This window comes from Chrysochloris asiatica, unplaced genomic scaffold (assembly GCF_000296735.1).
Source record: "Chrysochloris asiatica unplaced genomic scaffold, ChrAsi1.0 scaffold00337, whole genome shotgun sequence".
NCBI lineage: Eukaryota > Metazoa > Chordata > Mammalia > Afrosoricida > Chrysochloridae > Chrysochloris > Chrysochloris asiatica.
Window position 1 is genome coordinate 2255581 of NW_006408855.1, and position 20018 is coordinate 2275598.

The window sequence follows — 20018 nt, forward strand, 5'->3', positions numbered from 1 at the left end:
CATCTCTTTGAAGATTTCCTGACCTTTTACTTATCACCCACATGTATTTCAATTTTCTTAATTTTTTTTCAAAATAAGCCCCTGTGGTTGTCATGTTTCTTCAGTAAAATCTTTCAAGATTAATCCTTTCAAGTCCCAAAAAACCGTCATTATAACTTTCTGGGAGGCGTTTTAGGTTAATGCACTAGACTGCAAGCCGGTTTGTAATGCAAGGTTGGAGGTTCAGGCTCACTAGCTGCTCCTCGCAAACCCTATAGAGTTACTGTGGGTTGGAACTGACTTGACATGCTTTAACAACAACAACATAACGTTCTAAGCTGTCTTCTCTGCCTTGAACTGACACAGCAGATCCCTTCAGAAGCAAGTTAATGTTTTATTTGGACCATTTTGTTGTTGTTTTGTTTTATTAAGGTACTTTAAAGAGACTTCTTATTTTTGTTAAGTGCCGTCGAGATGGTTCCAACTCACACAGCCCCTTAATAAGGTTTCCGAGGTGTGGCTGGTGAGTTTGAACCGCTGACTTTGTGGTTCCCATGCATTAATAAGACAACTCGTCTTCTGCAGCCATCCAGTGGTAGCATAGATCCATTTACACATGCTTGGTTTGGAATGAATGTGTGCATGTGTGAACTGGCACCCTGGTAGCAATACTTTGTGAGTTATCCTCGAACATTCATGAAGCTTCAATGCAGCTGTTTCTCTCACCCAACTGAAGTAACCAGTCATTTGAACTTTCAGTTCTATTTACAGTCTCAAAGTCACAATGTTCAGTAACTCTAAAGGCTAAGCTGCTAAAATCGTCCCATTTAATATAAACAGTGTAGATATTTTTTAACTTTGTGAATGGCACATAGTTCTTAGCATTAAAACAATTGTAAAGAACATAAAGCGTAAACAAAATAGATTCAAGTTGCTTCTCTAATGATACAATATGGGGACTACATGACTTCAAAGTAAATCACAAAGATTTAAAGGTAGAATATTAAAAAATAAGGCAATCTTAGTACCATAATAATTACATTCTTGGCCTTGTGTCTGGGCACACAAAATCTGAGACTTACAGTTCTAACCCACTAGATGTTTTAGAGCAGATAGGATACCAGTACCTCGGCAGACCTCACTTGTGCTTCCATGAACCCACCTGTGAACCATATCTCATCAGTATAGCATCACTGTGGGGGCTGGGAAGAAGGGTTTCAACTATTCTCCTATGATTATGGTTAAGCCATCATTATCTATTGAGAGACTGGGCTGGAAGTGGGGGGGAGGTATGTTGTTATAACCCAGGCAGACACTTATATCCTAGTGCCAACACACCAGAACCGGTTGTTCGTGGAATGAGAAGGCATGCCCAACATTCTGTGGTTCACCTGCTGTCCTGTGGTCTGAGTTCCTTCTGCCTGTACTTCCTGCCTCCTCACTCCTAGCCCATCTCTGAGCTCAAGGGCGTGTCAAAGAAGAAGATATCAGTGGCTTCCTCCCCACATACCATGCATCTTTGGGACCTTCTGAACATCACCAGGTTGAGCTCTAACCCCAGACTCTATTCTTGGTGAATTCTGTAGACAGAACTGGGGATGACAGGGTGTTGCCCTGGGCTCAGGAGTACTGCTCAACCATGGTGGTGGCTACCTCACTGCAGGGCGGGCAGAGGTAAAGCCTGAGGAACTTGGGCATTCCATAGTGAAGAGGGAAAGTAACTGTCTGGGTCTGGAACCACAACAGACCCAGAGAGCAGCCAGGTTTGGGAGATCCCTCTGCCTCTGGGTCCACAAAAAGTGGTTTTACATCTACTTAGGAGGAGCGTGAACATCTTCTGAAGAACTTAATCAGGAGTCTCACTAAAGAGCTGGAACCCACTCCCAGACCTTATCGCCTGCTGTTTACTGCCACCTGGCAGTGCTCAAGTGGTCACAGACCAGGGAAGGCACCTTTCACTTATCTTTGGATGGCTGAAGGAGGCCATCCTTACATTTGGGTGTGGGGTGTGTGTTAGGACTTGATGTTTTGTTTTTAACCAAGGCTGTTCATCAAGACAATTCCCATTTTAAATTTCAATGTGTACCCTTTTCTTACTTCCAAATCTTAAAAAACAACCCTTTATCATAAGGGTTCAGACTACATAGCAGTTATAATTCTAAGAAAATAGACTACTAAAGGAGAAAGATTTCAAATAAGATTAACAATAAACCAGGCTCTACTTTTCATAGCACATGTAATTCCTCTGAATATATTTTCTCTGAATAAAATGTTAGTTAGCTCTAATGTGTACATCAAAACATAAAGGAAAAAGCCCTAATTGACACTAAATTTGTGGAACTCTGGTAGAATTCCCTAAATGAAGTGTTGGCGAGAAAGGGCTTTTCGTCATATTTACACAGGGTCAATTCTTTTAAAAACTAGATTCTGGATTTAGATGTTTCTTGGTCCCAACTGGAACTCAGGGATAAATTGGAATTCCACTTCCATTTCCAAGGTGCTTTTGGGTAGGACTACAGCATCAGCATCTAGAAGGAAGAGAAAAAAGGGGGAAACAGAGAAAAGCCAGTGACGACATTGTATTTCTGAGTGAGGGTTTCAGGTTGACAAGTCCTGTCTCTGCAGACAGTAAGGATGGTTCTAGACATCCTTACTCTTGTGGTTGGTTAGGCATCCATGAGTCAGTTAGGACTCAGTGTCCCCAGTACAACAGAATGAAACACAGCCCTGTGCCATCCTCCATCACTGCTGTGTCTGAGCTCACTGCTGTAGCCACTAAGCCAATCCATCTTGTTGAGGGTCTTCCTCTTTTTAACTTTTTTTTTTTTTTTTTTCACCACGCATAATGGCCCTCCAGGGACTGGCCCTTCCTGATAACATGTCCAAAGTACATGAGGAAAAGTCTCGCCAATTTCACTTCCAGGAACTTTCAGACTTTACTTCCGCTAAGACAGATTATTTTGGTAGTCCCTGGTATGTTCAATATCCTTTGTCAACACTGTAATTTCAAGGTATCAATTTCAGGGCATAGTGAATGATTTAAAATCAGGAAAGGCGTTTGTCTGGATTTTATCCTTTCACATTTATTCAGTCTGTTTGCTGAGCAAATAATCTAGGAAACTGGATTATATGAATAAGAAAGTGGCATCAGGACTGAAAGAAGACACATTGCAGTGAGTGAATTACTTCACATGGCTCTTTTGACCCATAATCTTTGTAACTCCCACTTGTATTCCCAATTGGTTGTGGGAGAAGATGCTGATAAGATACAGTGGTGACTGAATGCTAACATGGCTACCTGTGATTCTTACACCTTGGAACTCTAATGTAGGTATAAAATGAGCCATCTCAGATGCAGGAGGTGGGGATGTCACTGCTGTCAAGTAAAAGCCATGAGAGGAATATGTTGTTTGGACCCCGTGATCCCTGCATATTGACCTCCTTGACCTGGGGACAGAGAGTTGTGACACCAGAGGAGTAGCTGCAGCAGAACCAAGAGCCAGAGCGCCACACGGAACAGTAGGCTTTCCAACCCACTAAGCAAGGACAGCTGAGGGACTCTGGGCAAAAGGTTAGCTTACAGATTGGGGTGTCTCCAGGCACTTAACTGAGGAAGCTATGTTTGCTGAGCTTTGGTGCTACAGCCCAGTGCCTTCATGCTGAGGCTTATGGTACCGTGATGTGACCTGTAAACATTTACCAACAGCCCTAAAAGAGTTCTATAATACTGTATGAGCAGGGCAGAGGCCAGGCCAAGGTGCCAAGAGGCTTGCCTGTGGGCACAGCTGAGAAGAAGAGATCCTGACTTGAAGAATTCTGACCTGAATTGTATATAACCCATTAATTTCCCTAATAAACCCCATAACTGGGAATATGGTGTCTAGGTCCTGTGTGACCACTGTAAGGAATTGTCAAAACCAGGTGAGAGGAGAGTGCTGTGGGAGGGATAGTAGGTGTTTTATACTCACTTATTAACCTGTGGTATGCAGATGATACAACTTTGCTTGCTAGAAGCAAAGAGGACTTGAAATACTTAATGATAAAGATCCAAGACTACAGCCTTCAGTATGCAGTGTATCTCAATGTAAATAAAATGAAAATCCTCACAATTGGACCAATAAATAACATAACAATAAACAGAGAAGTTTCAAGTTGTCAAAGACTTAATTTTGCTTGGATTCATAATCAATGCTCATGGAATTCAAGAAATCAAACAACATATTGCATTAGGCAGTTCTGCTGCAAAAGACTTCTTTAAAGTACTAAAGAGCAAAGATGTCACTTTGAGGATTAAGGTGCACCTGACCCAAGCCATGGTATTTTCATTTGCCTCATATGCATGTGAAAATTGAACAATGAATAAGGAAGATAACAGAAGAATTTAAATTATGATGTTGACAACAAATATTGAAAGTACCATGAACAGCCAGACGAAAAAACAAATCTATCCTGGAAAAAACATGCAGAATGCTGCTTAGAAGCAAGGATGGTGAGACTTTATCTGTCTTACTTTGGACATGTCAGGAGGGACCAGTCCCCGAAGGACATTATGCTTGGTAAAGTGGAGGTCAGTGCAAAAGATGAAGACTCTCAACAAGATGGACTAACAAGGTATCAGCAACAACAGGCTGAAATATAACAACAATTGTGAGGATTGCACACGTGTGGGCAATGTTCCATTCTGTTGGACATAGGGTCGGCTATGATTCAGAACTGACTCAACTTTACCTAACAACAATTTTTCAGTCTTCCTTATTCTTTGTCCAACTCTTGCATGCATATGAAGCGATTGAAAATACAATGACTTCCGTCAGGCACATTATTAGTCCTTAGAAACATCTGCTTTTTATCACTTTAAAGAGGCCTTTTGCCTTTTTTCATCAATGGAATATGTTTGATTTCTTGACTGCTGCTTCCATGGACATGTATTGTGGACACAAGTAAAATAAAATGCTTATTGGTCCAGTTGTGAGGATTTTAATTTTCTTTATATTGAGGTGTAATCCACACTGTCGTCTGTAATCTTCATCCATAAATGCTTCAAGTCCTTTTTGCTTTCAGCACACAAAGTTCTGTCAACTACATATCACAAGTTGTTAATGAGTCTTCCTTCAGTCCTGATATGTTCTTCTTCACATAGGTCAATCTCTCGGATTATTTGCTCAGCATACAAATTGTTGAAAGGATACAACCTGGGTATACACCTTTCCTAATTTAATCACACAGTAATCTTTTGTTTTGTTCTTACTCATGAGAAAGCCCAAATCATATATATGTCATATGCTTGGGTCAAATTAGAAATACCACAGTCCTAAGCAGGTAAGGGTCTTCAAGACAAAAGTCCTCAGATCTCTTCTTTTCAAAGATGGTTGGAAGCATCTGCCATGGGATTTAACTCTGGTAGTGTAGTGGTTACAAATTGGGCTGCTAACCTCAGAGTCAGCAGTTCAAAACTACCAGCTGTTCTGTGGGAGAAAGATGAGGCTTTCTGCTCCTGTAAAGATTTAAAGCCTCGGAAACCCTGTATGGGGTCACTATGAGTCGGTACAGACTCCACGGCACGTAACAACAACAAGACGGTACCTATAGAGTCCTGGTGTAGTGCTATGGGTTAATGTGTCAGACTGCAGTCATTTGAACTGCAAGATCAGTGGTTCAAGCTCATCAGCTGCTCCTTGGAAACCCTACACAGGGTTGCTATGGGTCGGAATCGACTTGACAGCACTTTAACAACAACAACAAGACAGTATCTATGGGTTGGAATTGACTCGATGGCACTTAACAACAACAAGAACAAGACAGTATTTAAGACTGCCCAGTTTTATGACCTTTAACCTTCATATCCTTCATGGAACACAACTCTGCCCTGTTTTTCTACAGTTGAGAATGAGTGTACTGGGCCCCTGCTCCTATCTTGCCTGGTCCTTTCTGTGGTAAATGGACAGCAAAAATGGGGAATGACAGTATGAACCTGTAGAACTTGAATTTTTCTTGCAATCAAATCTACAACCTTGGCCCCATCAGCTCCGTCCAGTGAGCTCATCCACCTAAACTGAGGGATGGCCTCACAGTGAAGTCCAACCGGAGAGCAGAGGCCTTCTAGCACCCGGCCCGATCGTACTGCTCTTGAACTTGTGGATAGTTTCTCTTTGGTTACATGGAGGTAAAGGATTGTTGAAAACCTCTATTATTCTAGGAAAATAATATTTGTGGTAGGATACTGCCCTCCTTGTTTGCCTCTTTGTGTTCAAATCTATTTCCCACCCTCCCTCTCATCTACTCTGCATCAGAGCTGTCCTGCAAACCACATTTCCTAATTCCTGACCTTACTGGCTTCCAGTTAAGCTTGGTCAATGAGAAGCACTGGTGGAAGAACCAAGAGGAGAGCAGAAAAACCAGGGAATCTGTCCCCACCCATTTGAGATTGCATAACAGCAACTTTGACTCTTCCGTGATTCAATTGTTTGTAGGTGGTCCCAGCTTCTGGACTCTTACCTCCTTCGCTGGACCCTCCTATCCTAAAGGTGGTAGCAGCTTCATGTTGTTGTCTCCCTATCCTCTAGTTGTTCATTTAGATCTACCAAAACCTTGGTAGCCTGTCTCTCACATTCAGTTTCTTCTGTTGAACAATCTGGCACAGATTCTTTTTTCCTGGCTAGATCTGACTGATACAGCCATTCTGTTGCCATGAGAGCCAGACTTTGAAGACCACCTGTCTCAAAGTCAACAGTATGTGTCTTCAAACTCAACTCTATTCCTACCCACTCTAAACTCAACAAGTCAACTTCATACATGTACACTTGAATATGTCAAGCACCTGCTCAAAACCCTTCAATAGTTCCCCATTGCTCTTGCTTTTAAGACTATAAATAGTACCCATTCTGTGATCCTTCTCTAAGTGCACCACTCCTCATCTTCTGGCAGATCCCTCCTGTGCCTCTGCCTCAACACACCAGCGCTCCCATCCCCCTTTCCCAGCGAAATCTCTTTCTTAGGAAGTCTAAGTCTTTTAAGGAAGTCTTTCCCGAACACATCTTGGCTTAAATCTTCTTTTTTGCTCCTATAAGAGTCTGCATTCCCTCCTGGAACACTTACCATGCCAAAGTCAGTGTTATTGACTTCTGTGTCTATAATCCCTACCTCGAGAGAGATCCATGGGAATAAGGGGCTATGTTGTCATAGGTACTGTTTCCTCTTTTGTAACTAACCTAGGGGCTGGCAAATACAATAGTTAATGAGAGAATGCACCTAAATTTCAGGTACTGTCACTCTATTGTTATTAATTATAACCAACTCTTGTCTCAATGCTTCCAGTCTTTCCAAGTTCCAAGTCATCTGCCACTAGATTTTTTTTTCTCCCTTACCAAGACAAACATAGTCCCTTATTTCTGTGGGTCTTACTCTAGTAGGAGGAGATAACAAACACAAAATGTAAAACCTAAAACCCAAATCCATGGCCGTTGAGTTGATTCTGAATCATGGTGACCTTATGTGCTACGCAGTAGAACTGTTCCACGTGGTTTTCTTGGTTGCAATCTTTATAGAAGTAGGATGCCAGGCCTTCCTTATGTAGTGCCAATGGGTGGGATAGAGCTACTAACCTTTAGGTTAATAGTTGAGTGCAAACCACTTATACTACTCAGGAACTTTAAAACACACATACAAGTAAGTGATAATTACAGTGACATGGGAAGTCTTGAATATGCTGAAGCATTCTTTTTCCACTGCCCATAGGAAAATAAATCCTTTCTTAGCTGATTATCCAAGTTTCTTCATCACCTAGTCTATTTTTCTGTTTAGCCCCTCACTACTCAACAATTAAGAATTCTCTACTCTAGTCCGACTGGTCCCCTCATGGTGCCCTAAACACACTCAGCGTATTCCAGCGTCAAGCCTTTGTGCTACGCTCATTGCCAAATATGTCCACCCTTCTCCCTGCTGTTCACCAGACACAATCCAGCTTTCTGGATCTAGTAGTTTCAAGCTTTTCTGACAGCTCTCCCAACGCTGAAACCAAACAGCACTTCCGTGTATTCTTCCTCTGACATTTGAAAAATACTGATATACCGGCCTACTTTTTCAAGTCTGACCTGTCTTTTCTGGTGCTGAAGGGAACACGTGGATAAAAGGGCAATCATGGGATAATAAGGGACAGTACTAGTTAGGAACAGAATGCTGCTTCCCACCTGCCTGCCCACTACACTCATTCATTCAGTCAACAAACATCTATTAGTCACTGTCTTTGAGCTAGGCACCTACTATGTGTAAGTCAATAAGGTACAATTGGAGCAACATCCTCTACAAGGTTGACTATTACAGTTTGGCTCCTCTTCCCCTCAGTTCTCTTGTTAGTAGAGAATTTAAATAGTGACTAATTTACCCAAGTAACCAGGCTTAGGAATAATATGTTTGAAATAACAAGTTAAAAGCTTATTAGCAGTTGTACATGGCCTTAAACAAGTTAACTACTCATTAGCTTCTATGACCTTCTCTAAAAGAAGGGGACCCCTGTCCCTGGAAAAAATCCCATCCTCCAGGGACACTAGGAGGACTGGATGAAATACTGGTGAGAACATTATAAAGCATGAGTCATGTGTGCACTGTTTTTATCTTTTAATATTAGGACAATAATGGCAAACAAAGCACCCACTCTCCACAGGTGTAGGAAGAAACACTGGGTGACACAGATTCAGACATTTTTAAACAAACATTTTAAGTGAAAGACTTCATTTTCAAAGACAAACTAGATGACTCTAATTTAAATGAGAACATTTCACAGGGTATAAAGAATCTTTTGTTATTCACTTACAAATAAAAACCTGTGCAAAGCATATGACTATTAACTACCCACCTGCGGCTTGGTGAAGCCTCTGTCTGAGCACCACTGAACAAAATGTTGTTGTGCATCATACAAACTCTTCTTATCAGTCCTCTTACAGTATACTCGAATCAGCTGCTCTGCAAACCTCTCAGGCAGAAGTTGGGAAACCTGGTGAAGAAAATCCTTCACTGTGAACTGAATTCACCAGGGCTTTGAATCAGTTCCTTTGGGTTCAGTAGCAGACAAAGAAATGAAACTAGGAAGATGCAGATTGAAAAAAAAAAAGGAAACCAAAACAGTCTTTTCTTCTATGTTTGGCAAATATGAGGAAAGGGAAAATAGAAAAAGACATTCAAGTCTACACAAAATGTGGTATATTTTAAAGTTATGCCTTTTCTATACACTGACTTTACACCCTAGTTTAGGGTGTAAATACATACAAATGCAAATGTATCTAATATCATTACCATGTATTTATTTAAATAAGTTGACAGTTACCTGATCTTTGGCAATCCTGATTGCTTTGTTGGGATCATTTTTATAATAGAAATGGACGTGATCAATAGGATTCTTCTCTTCCATTCCATAGTCCATGTTGATAACCTTAATATAAGCAATAGATAGGTGATCACTTTCATAATACCCACGAGAACAGAGTTCAGGGTGTAGAAGCATCACAGGAAAAGGCTCTCTGGGAGTCCAGAAGCAAGAGTACTGCTAAGTGGCTCAGAGTGGAATACAAATAACTCTGGCGTACGGCCCATAACAGGATTGTGGTTTGAAATCTGGAGGAAAAGAAAGTATTTGCGTATTGTACACCATTGGTGGTCACTGTGCTGGGCACTAGAGATACAACAGAGATTTTTGATACAGTTGTAGGACTCTTTAAGGCAAACTGAACAAATACATTTGACCTTTGGACAATGTGGGGATTAGGGGCACTAACTCATTGTGTAGACAAAAATCCATGTATAAGTTTTGACTTCCCCCAAATTAACTACTAATAGAGTTCATTGTTGACTGGAAGCCTTACCAATAACATACAGTTGATGAATACAGTCTTGGTATGGCATTGTGCATTAATGCACTGGACTGCAAAGTTGGTTTGAACTGTAAGGTCAGTGGTTCAAGTTCACCAGCAGCTCCTTGGAAACCCTATAAAGGGCTGCTATGAGCTGGAACTGACTCGACAGCACGTAACAACATTACATACTGTATTCTTATAATAAAGTAAACTACAGAAAAGAAAATGCTACACAGTACTGTACTGTACTTATGTTCATCTGTTTACAAGATGAACTGTCTTCAAGTTGGAGGAGGCTGAAGAGGAAGAGTTGGTCTTGCTGTCTTAGGGATGGCAGAAGAGGTGTAAGAGATGGGCAGGGTGGCAGCATAGGCAGGCACTCAGTGTAACTTCATGGAAATATTGTAAATTTCTGTCTGAGTTTTTTACAAATTTTCATTTCTCAAAACACTTCTATATAGTCTCAATCTTTCTTGTACCATTTGCTTTAGTTTCAGTTCCCCTAGCATAGAAGGATCCATGTTGTAAAAGCAACCATGAATGACCAGAACCCTTCTGCCAGATTTTCTAATGTCAACTTGTTTTTCTGGCACGACTCCTTCCTCATTGTCTGACACTAGTTGTCTGACACTAATGTGGAAGCACTCATCTCTACCAAAGTAACTTCTATCAATTCCTCTGCTGTTTGGTGTACTAGCTCTTGAATTTCTCTAAGATTGATATATTCTCCATATCCACAATCTCTTTCATGATATCCTCAGTTGGTTCTGTCATAAATCCTGTACAGTTTTCTCCAGCAGAAATTTACTATGGGCATGATGGCTTTCACAGCCTTTTCTATACCAATGACAACATCTTCAAAGGTGTGCTTTTACACTCATGATGTTTCTCTACTGGGGTTCTGTTATACAACATTAATAATCTTTTTCATAGAGTATCATGTATAATGGGCCTTAAAGATCCCATGAGCCCCTGATCTAGAGGCTGAATTAGAGAGGACAAGTAGATCACTCTGGTACCTTCAGTGTTGAACGTATGGGGTCCTGGGTGGCCAAGGGGTATTATCCAATATCAAAAGAACTTTAAAAGGCAGTCCCTGACTGTAGGTACTTCCTGATTTCAGAGACAAACCTATAATGGGACCAATCTAGAAAAAAGATTCTTGTTGTCCAGGCCTTCTTGTTGTACAACTAAAAGGCTGGTGGCTGGTATTTATCTTTTCCTCTCAAGGCTTGGGTGTTAGCAATTTTGTGGATACATAGATAGTACTGACAAAACAAAACAAAATAGAACATTACAAAAACCCAACTGCATTTACATGAAATAGTAGAGTTAGTCTATCCTTTCCTGATTCAGATCCTGATGCTTGCTACTCTTCCTTACTAATTAATGTCATTTGTGGCATTCCCACACCTCCATCGCCAGAGTAGGGCCCCTTGTCTGCATTAAAAAAACCTCTTTAGGCAGGTATCTTTTCACTGATTTTCTTATGGGTATTTGGGAACTTGTTTGCTGTCTCTTGGTCAACAGAAGCTGCTTCTCTTGCATCTTGGCTCTTTTTAAAAAAGCCAAACCAGCTCTACTCTAAAATGATCAACCCAAACCATCTTTTGCTGGCATTAAATTCTCCAGTTTTACATCCTTTACCTTCTTTTTGCTTTCAATTGTTATATAATGGCTTTACTTTTTCTCAGGTCATATTCTTTGTTTTAACTATGGTCCTTATGCTGGATTCATTTAACTTGAAATGGTGGCCAACTACAGTTGGAGACCTTGGTACACGTCAAACAATTAAACCTTTCTTGTAGTATCATGACTTTACTTCTTCAGACACGTCCAGCATCATTAGAGGCACTGTGCAGGGGTCCCATGTTAATTCAAGGTTTACAATATGTAACATACACTATGAAAAATACACAAGAACTGCGAGAGATCATGTTTTTCTGCTATATGCAATTTATCAGAGAGATGAACTGCTCATGAAGAGATAATTAGTGCCACATACAGGTTTTTTGCCTTTTAAAACAAAAAAACAAACAAACAACTTTTTTATTGTGAATTGAGTGAGGCTTTACAAATAGATCATCAGTATTACTCAGAGTTTTAATCTCACTGCATAGCAACCAGAAGTGGCTAAGAAATTATTACAGTAGTACAGAGAGTATTACAGTTAATTTTATGCAGTTATGATTGGATACTGCATCAAGGCTGTTTACATTTCTTTTGACTAACAAATGGCACCACGCATAGTCTGTGTTTAACTTCTGAAAAATTTTAAGTTTTAATATTGCTGTTTGTTGTTAAATGCCATTAAGTCAGTTCTGACTCATAGTGTACCCTGCACAGAGTTTCTGAGGAGTGGCTACAGGGTTTGAACCACTGACCTTTAGGTTAGCTTATGCTACAGCACCACACCTGGACTTATAAAATAGACTAGTATTTTTTTTTTCCATGACATACCTAGCATTTTCTCAATTTTTGATATTTTTCTAGCCTGTACACTTCATCCGAGTTAATTCAAATTGTCACAAATCTCCAAAAATGTTCCAATATATTTATTGAAAAACTACAACAACAACAAACATGTATAAAGTGGACCTGTGCAGTACAATTCTGAGTTGTTCAAAGGTCAACTGTATAGTAAAACCTGTGAAAGTCAGAATTTGTATAAGGCAGACACTTTTCAGAGAAGGAAAACTCACTGGATATTTAAGAGGTAGGATTCTTAAAAAGAGAGCCAAAGAAAATTGGTAAACACCCTGTAACAGGAGGAAAATGGCAAGACTTGGAAAAACAAGGCAGTGCCAGTTAGTATGACTTTAACAGGTTTTACTGCAATAATACTTGCTAAATGAGTTTAAAAAGTGGTTAGTAGCACAACTTGTAACTCACTACACTACCATAAGTCTGACAGTAAATAAATAAATATCATGTCTAATTATTGTTGTTGTGTGTCATTAAGTTGGTTCTGACACATAGTGACCCTGTATAGGGTTTCTGAGGCTATAATATATATGAGAGCACAAAGCCCGCATTTCTCCTGTAGAGTAGCTAGTGGAATCAAACCTCCCACCCTGTGGTTAACAACCCAGCATAGCATGTAACCCACCACACCACAGGGCTCCCGTTTATGTCTAATGTTAAGTGTTGTTGAGTTGGTTCCAATTCATAGTGACCCTGTACAGGGTTTGTTGTTGTTAGGTGCCATGGAGTCGGTACCAACTCATAGCGACCCAATGTACAACAGAACGAAATAGTTCCCAGTCCTGGGCCAACCTCACAATTGTTGCCATGCTTGAGCCCATTGATGCTGTCACTTTGCCAATCCATCTTTCTGGGGGTCTTCCCTTTTTCTATTTTGAGTGCCTTCCAATCTGAGGGGCTCATATATCTGACAATTTCTCTGCTATTCATAAGGTTTTCAGTGACTGGATATTCAGAAGTAGTTCGTCACACCCTCTTCCTAGTCTGTCTTCGTCTGGAAGCTCACCTGAAATCTGTCCACCATGGGTCACCCTGCTGGTATTTAAAATACCTGTGGCATAGCTTCCAGAATCACAGCAACTCACAAGCCACCACAGTCTGACAAACTGACAGATGACTGGTGGTGTATAGGGTTTACAAGGCTTTAAATCCTTTTGGGAGCAGAAAGTCTCATCCTTCACCTATAGAGCGGCTGGTGGGCTCGAACTGCTGACACTGTGGTTTGCATTCCAGTACTTACGTCTAATGCTGTTGTTGCTAAGTGATGTCAAGCTAGTTCTGACTCACAGTGATCCTGTATAGGGTTTCCAAAGAGCGGCTAGTGAGTTTGAACCGCTGACCGTGAGGCTCAAACCAACCTTACAGTTGAGTACTTGTCCCACAGCACTGCACCAGAACTCCATCATGTCTAAAAGCCATGTGTATATCTTCTATGCATGGCCTCTTCAAGTATTTCTGACCCCACATCCACTAGGAAAAAAATAGATTGGGGGGGAGTTTCACCAGGAGTAGTGTACTATATTGTGGGTGATACAGTCCCCCACGTAAAGTACCAAGGACAAGGACGGAGAGTTTAGGAAGTTTCAGGGAGTGAAACTTTCCATGAAACAGGAAACTGCAGCTTGCCTTGCAGATCTGAGGTGCTTTAACCAGTAACCAAGTGAATAAAAAGTAGGTCCAAGGCAATCCATTCATTGTAACCCATGGCAAAGAAAGGATCCAGAGTGACCATACCTCACTCAAGGGTGAGTTCATAAGAAAGTAACAAACAAGATGCTGTCTTCTTTCATCTCTACCCTTCTCCAGTCACTGGATTAGTCTGAAGCGAATCTGAGACATTTACTAGACTGCTTAAAACAACACTGTTTTGTTTTTCCTGAAAATTTTTTTTTTACATTATTATAATCACATTGTACCTCAAAGAGGGAACACTGTCCTGAGATTTCAGGAGAGTGGAACTCCAAAAAGAAGTTCTTATGGAAACAGAGTAAAAGTTTAGAAAACCATTCAGCATTTTCATTAGGATTCAAGACAATACTGTGGCTGGCCAACACAAAAACAGAAGCCAGTCTTTTCCTATGTGTGTGTGTGTGCAGTTCATTAAAAAAAAAAAAAAAAAAGGCAACATAGCTTTTATGACTAGAAACACATTTAAAAGTCAACATATGTACTATTCTATCAGTCATATAGAAGAGTGCTGGTGGAACAGTGGTTAAAGTAGTAGGCTGCCAAGTGAAACATCATTGGTTCAATCCATCACCTGCTAGGTCAGTCTGCTCTCATAAAGATTACAGCCTAGAAAACCCAATGAGGCCGTTCTACTCTGTCCTACAGGCTTACTATCAGTTAGAATTGACTCAATGGCAGTAGGCTTAGATTTTTTTTTTTGGTGTTAGTCCAAAAAATATTGAAAAAACATGTCAAAGAAAATTTAACAACTGTATAATTCCCTCTTTTCTATAATGAACATGTACTACTTTTTTAATGCTAGGGGATTTAATTATTTTTTTAAGAAGCCTTTACGTATGGTGCTAATTGTCTGACTACTTACATCCACTATGAAATCTTCAGCCTTCAGTTCAGTTTGTAGCAGTACATTAGGTTTAGCATCAGCAACCTCCTGTGCAAGGCATTTATAGTTTTCCTAGAAAAGACAATGTCAGAACTTCAGTTTTTCAACATTCAATGTTTACGCCACATAGGTGTTTGCATTTTGAAAATGACATTTTGCTAGAAACAACGTGTAGGCATTTCTGACAAATACATAGCTTCTGCCTTTGTCATACTTTAGAGAATCTGTATCCAAATTTCATATTTTGAAAACATGTGGTTATCAACCTATTAGTAAACAGATGAGGTAAAATGTGTCCCAAGAAGTCTTAGGAAGCAGAGTGTGGTTACCAATATGGCCAGGACCATAATTAATTAAGGAATTAAAATAAATAAATTGAGATATATTAATTGAGGAATTAAATAAATGAGACATGGGGAAACCTGGGCATAGAAGAATTCATTGTTTTAGCAGAGCTATGATGAATAATTTTTTTTGCATGGCAGAGCCGCAAAGTTATTTCTATGCACAGACCCCTAGTTAAATTTTTCTCTTGTTAAATCATTCTCTGATTTATTCATGATTTTATTAGTATCCTTTTTACTTTAGATCTTTGACTCTCCTACACTTTAGTATATTTTTATTAAAAGTTAGGAGCCACACATTAGCTATATTTTATTCTACTTGTAATCTTACATAGTTTTAATACTTATATTAACAATGTTCTTAAGATTGCTAGGAGACAGGATTTGTCAATTGAATTACTACCAGCTTAGGTTTAGTGATTGTAAACATTCTTCCTTGTAGCCTTAGTTTAAGGCAATAAAGTATCCCACAGCCATTAATATGGGCTGTGGGTACAAGAATTTCTAAAAACATTTAGAATATAGATAAAGGCTATGGGTATATACAGATACTAAATAAAAAGTCTGATTTAGACTTTCTTAAATTAATGATCAGTAAATCAGAGAAGTTGTTTTTCATAGCCTCAGTTTCCCTGATAAGTGATGTTTTTGTAGGCTATAAACAGATAGTGTACGGAAGAAGTTAATGGAGAGTTAATTGCACCCAACAACTAAAATTAACAAGACTTAATAGACAAAGGTTAAGAAATATGTGAAGGTTAACTTGCTTCTCAGAGAAAAGAATAGATTTATGTAGGAACAAATGTTTAACTAAAAGGTTTCAAGGCGCCTGAATGTCTCCTATGCCTTGAGATAAGTCTTTGCTGTAACTTCTCATCCCTGTTGTAAATTTAAGAATTGTAAACCATGAGGAATGTGCCCCAAGATAGACTGTACCTTGATGTCATTGATTACTATGAATGCAATGTTTTCTGTAATGATATATAAGGGGGTTGTAAGATAGAGGAAGTAAGTAGAGGTAAGTAAGAATAGAGGCAAGAAGTAGAGGTAAGAGTAAGTAGAGGAAAGTAGAAGGAGACAAGAATGGAGGGAGGATAGAGGGAATAATGTAGAGAAGAAGCAGGGGAGTGGAGTAGTGAAAGTAGTAATGTAGATAATCAGGAGCAGTAGTGTAGAAAGAAAAAGAATAAGAGTAATGTACAGAAGGAGACAGTAAAGAAACGGAGGGAGGGGAAGCTAGTAAAGAAGCGGAAGAGATGAGCAGGAGAGGAAAGAATGAAAGCAGGAGCAGGGGAAGGGAGAGAAGCAGAAGAGATGAGCAGGAGAGCAGGAGAGCAGGAGAGCAAAGAATGAGCAGGAGGGTAAACAACGAGCAGGGTAGTAAAGAATGAGAGAAGTAGAGTACTATAGAAATGAGAAGTTTTGCATGTAATAAGAAGATTTTGAATTTATCATGATTCATGACTCTGTGTAATCCCTTATCGCCGATGCCGCACACATCTTCGGAAAAAAAACCTGAAATAAGTATGCCGGGGCAGGCTCTTGGCACCAATATGACTTGTGTTACTGGCTTTCTGGCAGAGAAAGACCTTCAACAGCAAGAGGGAGGATGGGTGTTGGGATTATAGAAGACAGACAGATCTGTGCAGTCAGGAGAACCCAATAGATGGTGGAAGAAGTCAAGCAGCTGTAAGCAGGTCCTCAGAGTCTCAATGAAAGTCATACAAGTACTTTATTCTGAGGACCATTCTCCTTATTTTCCTGCCTTGACATTTAGACAAAACTTCAGGCCCCCCTCTCATTTCTGAGAAGAGAGTAAAGGTCTAGAGTCAGTTAGACCTGACAATGAATCCTGGATCACTAACTGGTTCTGTGAGTAAATTATTTAATCTCTCCCAAATCCCAATTTAACACTGCATTCTACAAAGATTAAACAGGATTGAATGTAAAGGGTTTAGCTCAGTGTTGTCATGTTGCAACAGGTTGATGGTTTTCTCTTGGCGGACAGAGATCACCACATCTTTCAGGAATGGAGTGGTAAGAAACAACTCAACTTACCCTTTTAATCTTTTCACGTCCTACTGGTGGAAGAGTCTGACCCACATATTTGTATAGTTTACGGCATTCAATTTTTTTAAAAATCTCTCGTGCTGCATCCAATTTGGGATCATTAGAATATAAAATCTCCAGAAAAATGTTATCTGCCAATTTGATGAAATTTATATTAAAATGAAAAACCAAGATTTAAAAAAGATATCAACTACTGCACTACTTTGAGAATTTCAAGTAGTAGTTCACAAATGTAGACACACACTGGGATTATAGTAACCTGAATCTTTTTTCTTAGAAGACTAAAGTGTAAAAATCTTTATAAAAAACATCCCAGTTAATGTCTCAGTATACAGAGTAGATATACACCTGGCTATTAGTAATGTCTTGTGTCATAGTAATGCGGAGGAAGGAAGAGATGAAATAAGAGTGTGTTCACGCGAGATAATGATTGCTGAGGCTAGGTGACTGGTACATAACCATAAAACCCAAACCCACTGCTGTCAAGTAGATTCCAACTCACGGTGACCCTATAAGGGAGTAGAGCTGCCCAACAGGGTTCCATGGCTGGCATCTTTAGGGAAGCTGACCTATTTCTCCCACAGAGCAGCTGGTAGGTTCCAGTCACTGACTTTTTGATTAGTAGAGAGCACTTAACCACTGCACCAGTAGGGCTCCTATCACAAAGGTACATGTTAAGTGCTGTTGAGTCGGTTCTGACCCATAGCAACCCTGTATAGGATTTCTAAGGAGCAGCTGGTGGATTTGAACTGCCAACCTTGCAGTGAGCAGTCCAGTATTTACCCTACAGCGTCATACCAGGTCTCCGAAAGGCTCATTGTTCTCGTTAAATGCGGTCGAGTCGGTTCCGACTCTTAGTGACCCTAAGGGTTTCCAAGGAGTGGCTTTGAGCTGCCAACCTTGTGGTTAGCAATCAGTGCTTATCCTATAGTGCCACACCATGGGCTCACTGGGGTGTATTAATCTATAGTTATACTGGTATTTTTAAAGGGAATGATACTTATGTGCTCGGAAACAAAAATTGTATTTGGGATCTGTTTCTGCTTCAACAGTCCAGTGTTGGAAGGGACTAGGTTGATGAGTAGATAAAGCAAATTGCTATGTCTTGATAATTGTTAATGGAAATGATTTTGTTGTTGTTAAGTACTGTTGAGTCGGTTCTGACCCATAGCGACACTGTATAGGGTTTCTGAAGAGCGACTGTTCTTTTAGTTCAAACCAACCTTACAGTCTGTGAGCATTAGCTCACAGTGCTGTACCAGGCTCTCTATATATAGAGGCAAATTTTTATGAAACATTTGAAGACTGTAGATAACAAATCATGACCTTTCAATCACTAAATATTACAGAGCTCTGAGGAGAAAATAATGTTCTATATTTTACATTTGTCAAAACTCTTGTAAATGAGGAAGATAGGGGAACACGTAGGGAGGTTTGCATGGGCTAAATGAGACAGAGATAAATGGGGCTGTATGCTCAACCTTGGAACAACAGGGCTTTGTGATATAGGGATTGAAGCATAATCTGAATGGGTAAAAAAGGGGAAATAATGTTAAAGTGATAGATTGTATTATGGATATTGGTTTCCCCTGCCTGCTAATGTAAAATACACTTGAGTGGGATAGAAAGGAATATCAGGAGATATGATTACAGAAAGTTTGTAATCCCGTCTTCAGCTTATTAACAGATTGAAATACCTAAAAGGGGTTCTAGACCTTGCCCAGTAAAATAGGCTTCTTGTGGAGCCTTTGTAGAGTACCCTGAACCCCAATCTTCTGAGGTGGGACATTCTCACTTGAAAGGACATGCAGACCAACCTGGAGCAGCTAGAGGAACAGAAGATACTTCTTGAAAGAAAGACCAGCAGGAAAAGAAAAAGGCAGACTGTTTGGCTATTACAAGAACAAGCAAGCTGTTCATCTGGGAGCCATCAAGACCCTTCAGGACAAACCCTCTTCCAAGACTGAAACTCTAAGGAAACACACGAGCAGGCTTGTAAGCTCGCTGGTGGAAGTGTGGGAAAGGCAGTAATGAAAACCATGATCCCTACACTCCTGCTAATCTTGTGATGAGAGAGAGAAGAGGAAGGGCTGATTGGTCAGAAGTTTGGGGAGAACTTGGGAACCTCTGAGCCATGGAACCTCTGAGCCATGGACACTGAACCACTGGAGGCTAGAGCTGAGAGTAAACTGTCCAGCTGCTATGAAGTGGGGGAGTTGCGAAAGAACACCCAAACTTGCAGATAGTACTCATTTGACCTAGCTTGGATGGCTTGATGATTAAAACTCTACTAGAGGAAGATAAGGAAATGTGATACAGGAAGGAAGTGTAAATTGCAACAATTTGATGAACCTGACCATAACCTATAGATAAAGTACCACAAAATACCAAGAGGGAAGGAGTCTTCATATCAAGGATCAAGCCTATCCACAGCACACAGAGTTGATAGGGACAGGCAACTCAGACATTGGCTACTTAAAATGGGGGCATGTGTGTGTGTGTGGGGGCTATAAAGGCATGAAGTGGCTGACTTACAAGTTTTCACAAGGGAGTTTAGTTTCAGAGTGTGTGGGAGAAGGTAGAATCCCATTGAATAGTTTCTATCTTTATCTAGATGGATCTGGTGAAACGAAACGGGGATAGGATTCTTTTGATTTAATAGTGAGTAATTGTTGGCGCTGTGGGATATTGCCCTGGACCACAAAGTCAATTTGAACCACAAGG

The 20018-nt window shown here is 40.1% G+C and overlaps 1 protein-coding gene across 1 annotated transcript in view; it reads right to left on the minus strand.

Annotated features, from left to right (window-relative positions):
- Nucleotides 1-2492: 2492 nt before the first annotated feature.
- Nucleotides 2493-20018, minus strand: part of SAMHD1 (SAM domain and HD domain 1) — a 68156-nt gene continuing 50630 nt past the window's right edge. Inside the window, exons 12-16 of the mRNA XM_006875733.1 lie at nucleotides 17283-17425; nucleotides 14860-14952; nucleotides 9299-9403; nucleotides 8831-8968; nucleotides 2493-2507 (exon numbers count right to left, since the gene is read on the minus strand). Of these exons, the coding sequence (XP_006875795.1) occupies nucleotides 2493-2507; nucleotides 8831-8968; nucleotides 9299-9403; nucleotides 14860-14952; nucleotides 17283-17425 (494 nt within the window). The remainder of the gene's footprint in view (nucleotides 2508-8830; nucleotides 8969-9298; nucleotides 9404-14859; nucleotides 14953-17282; nucleotides 17426-20018) is intronic.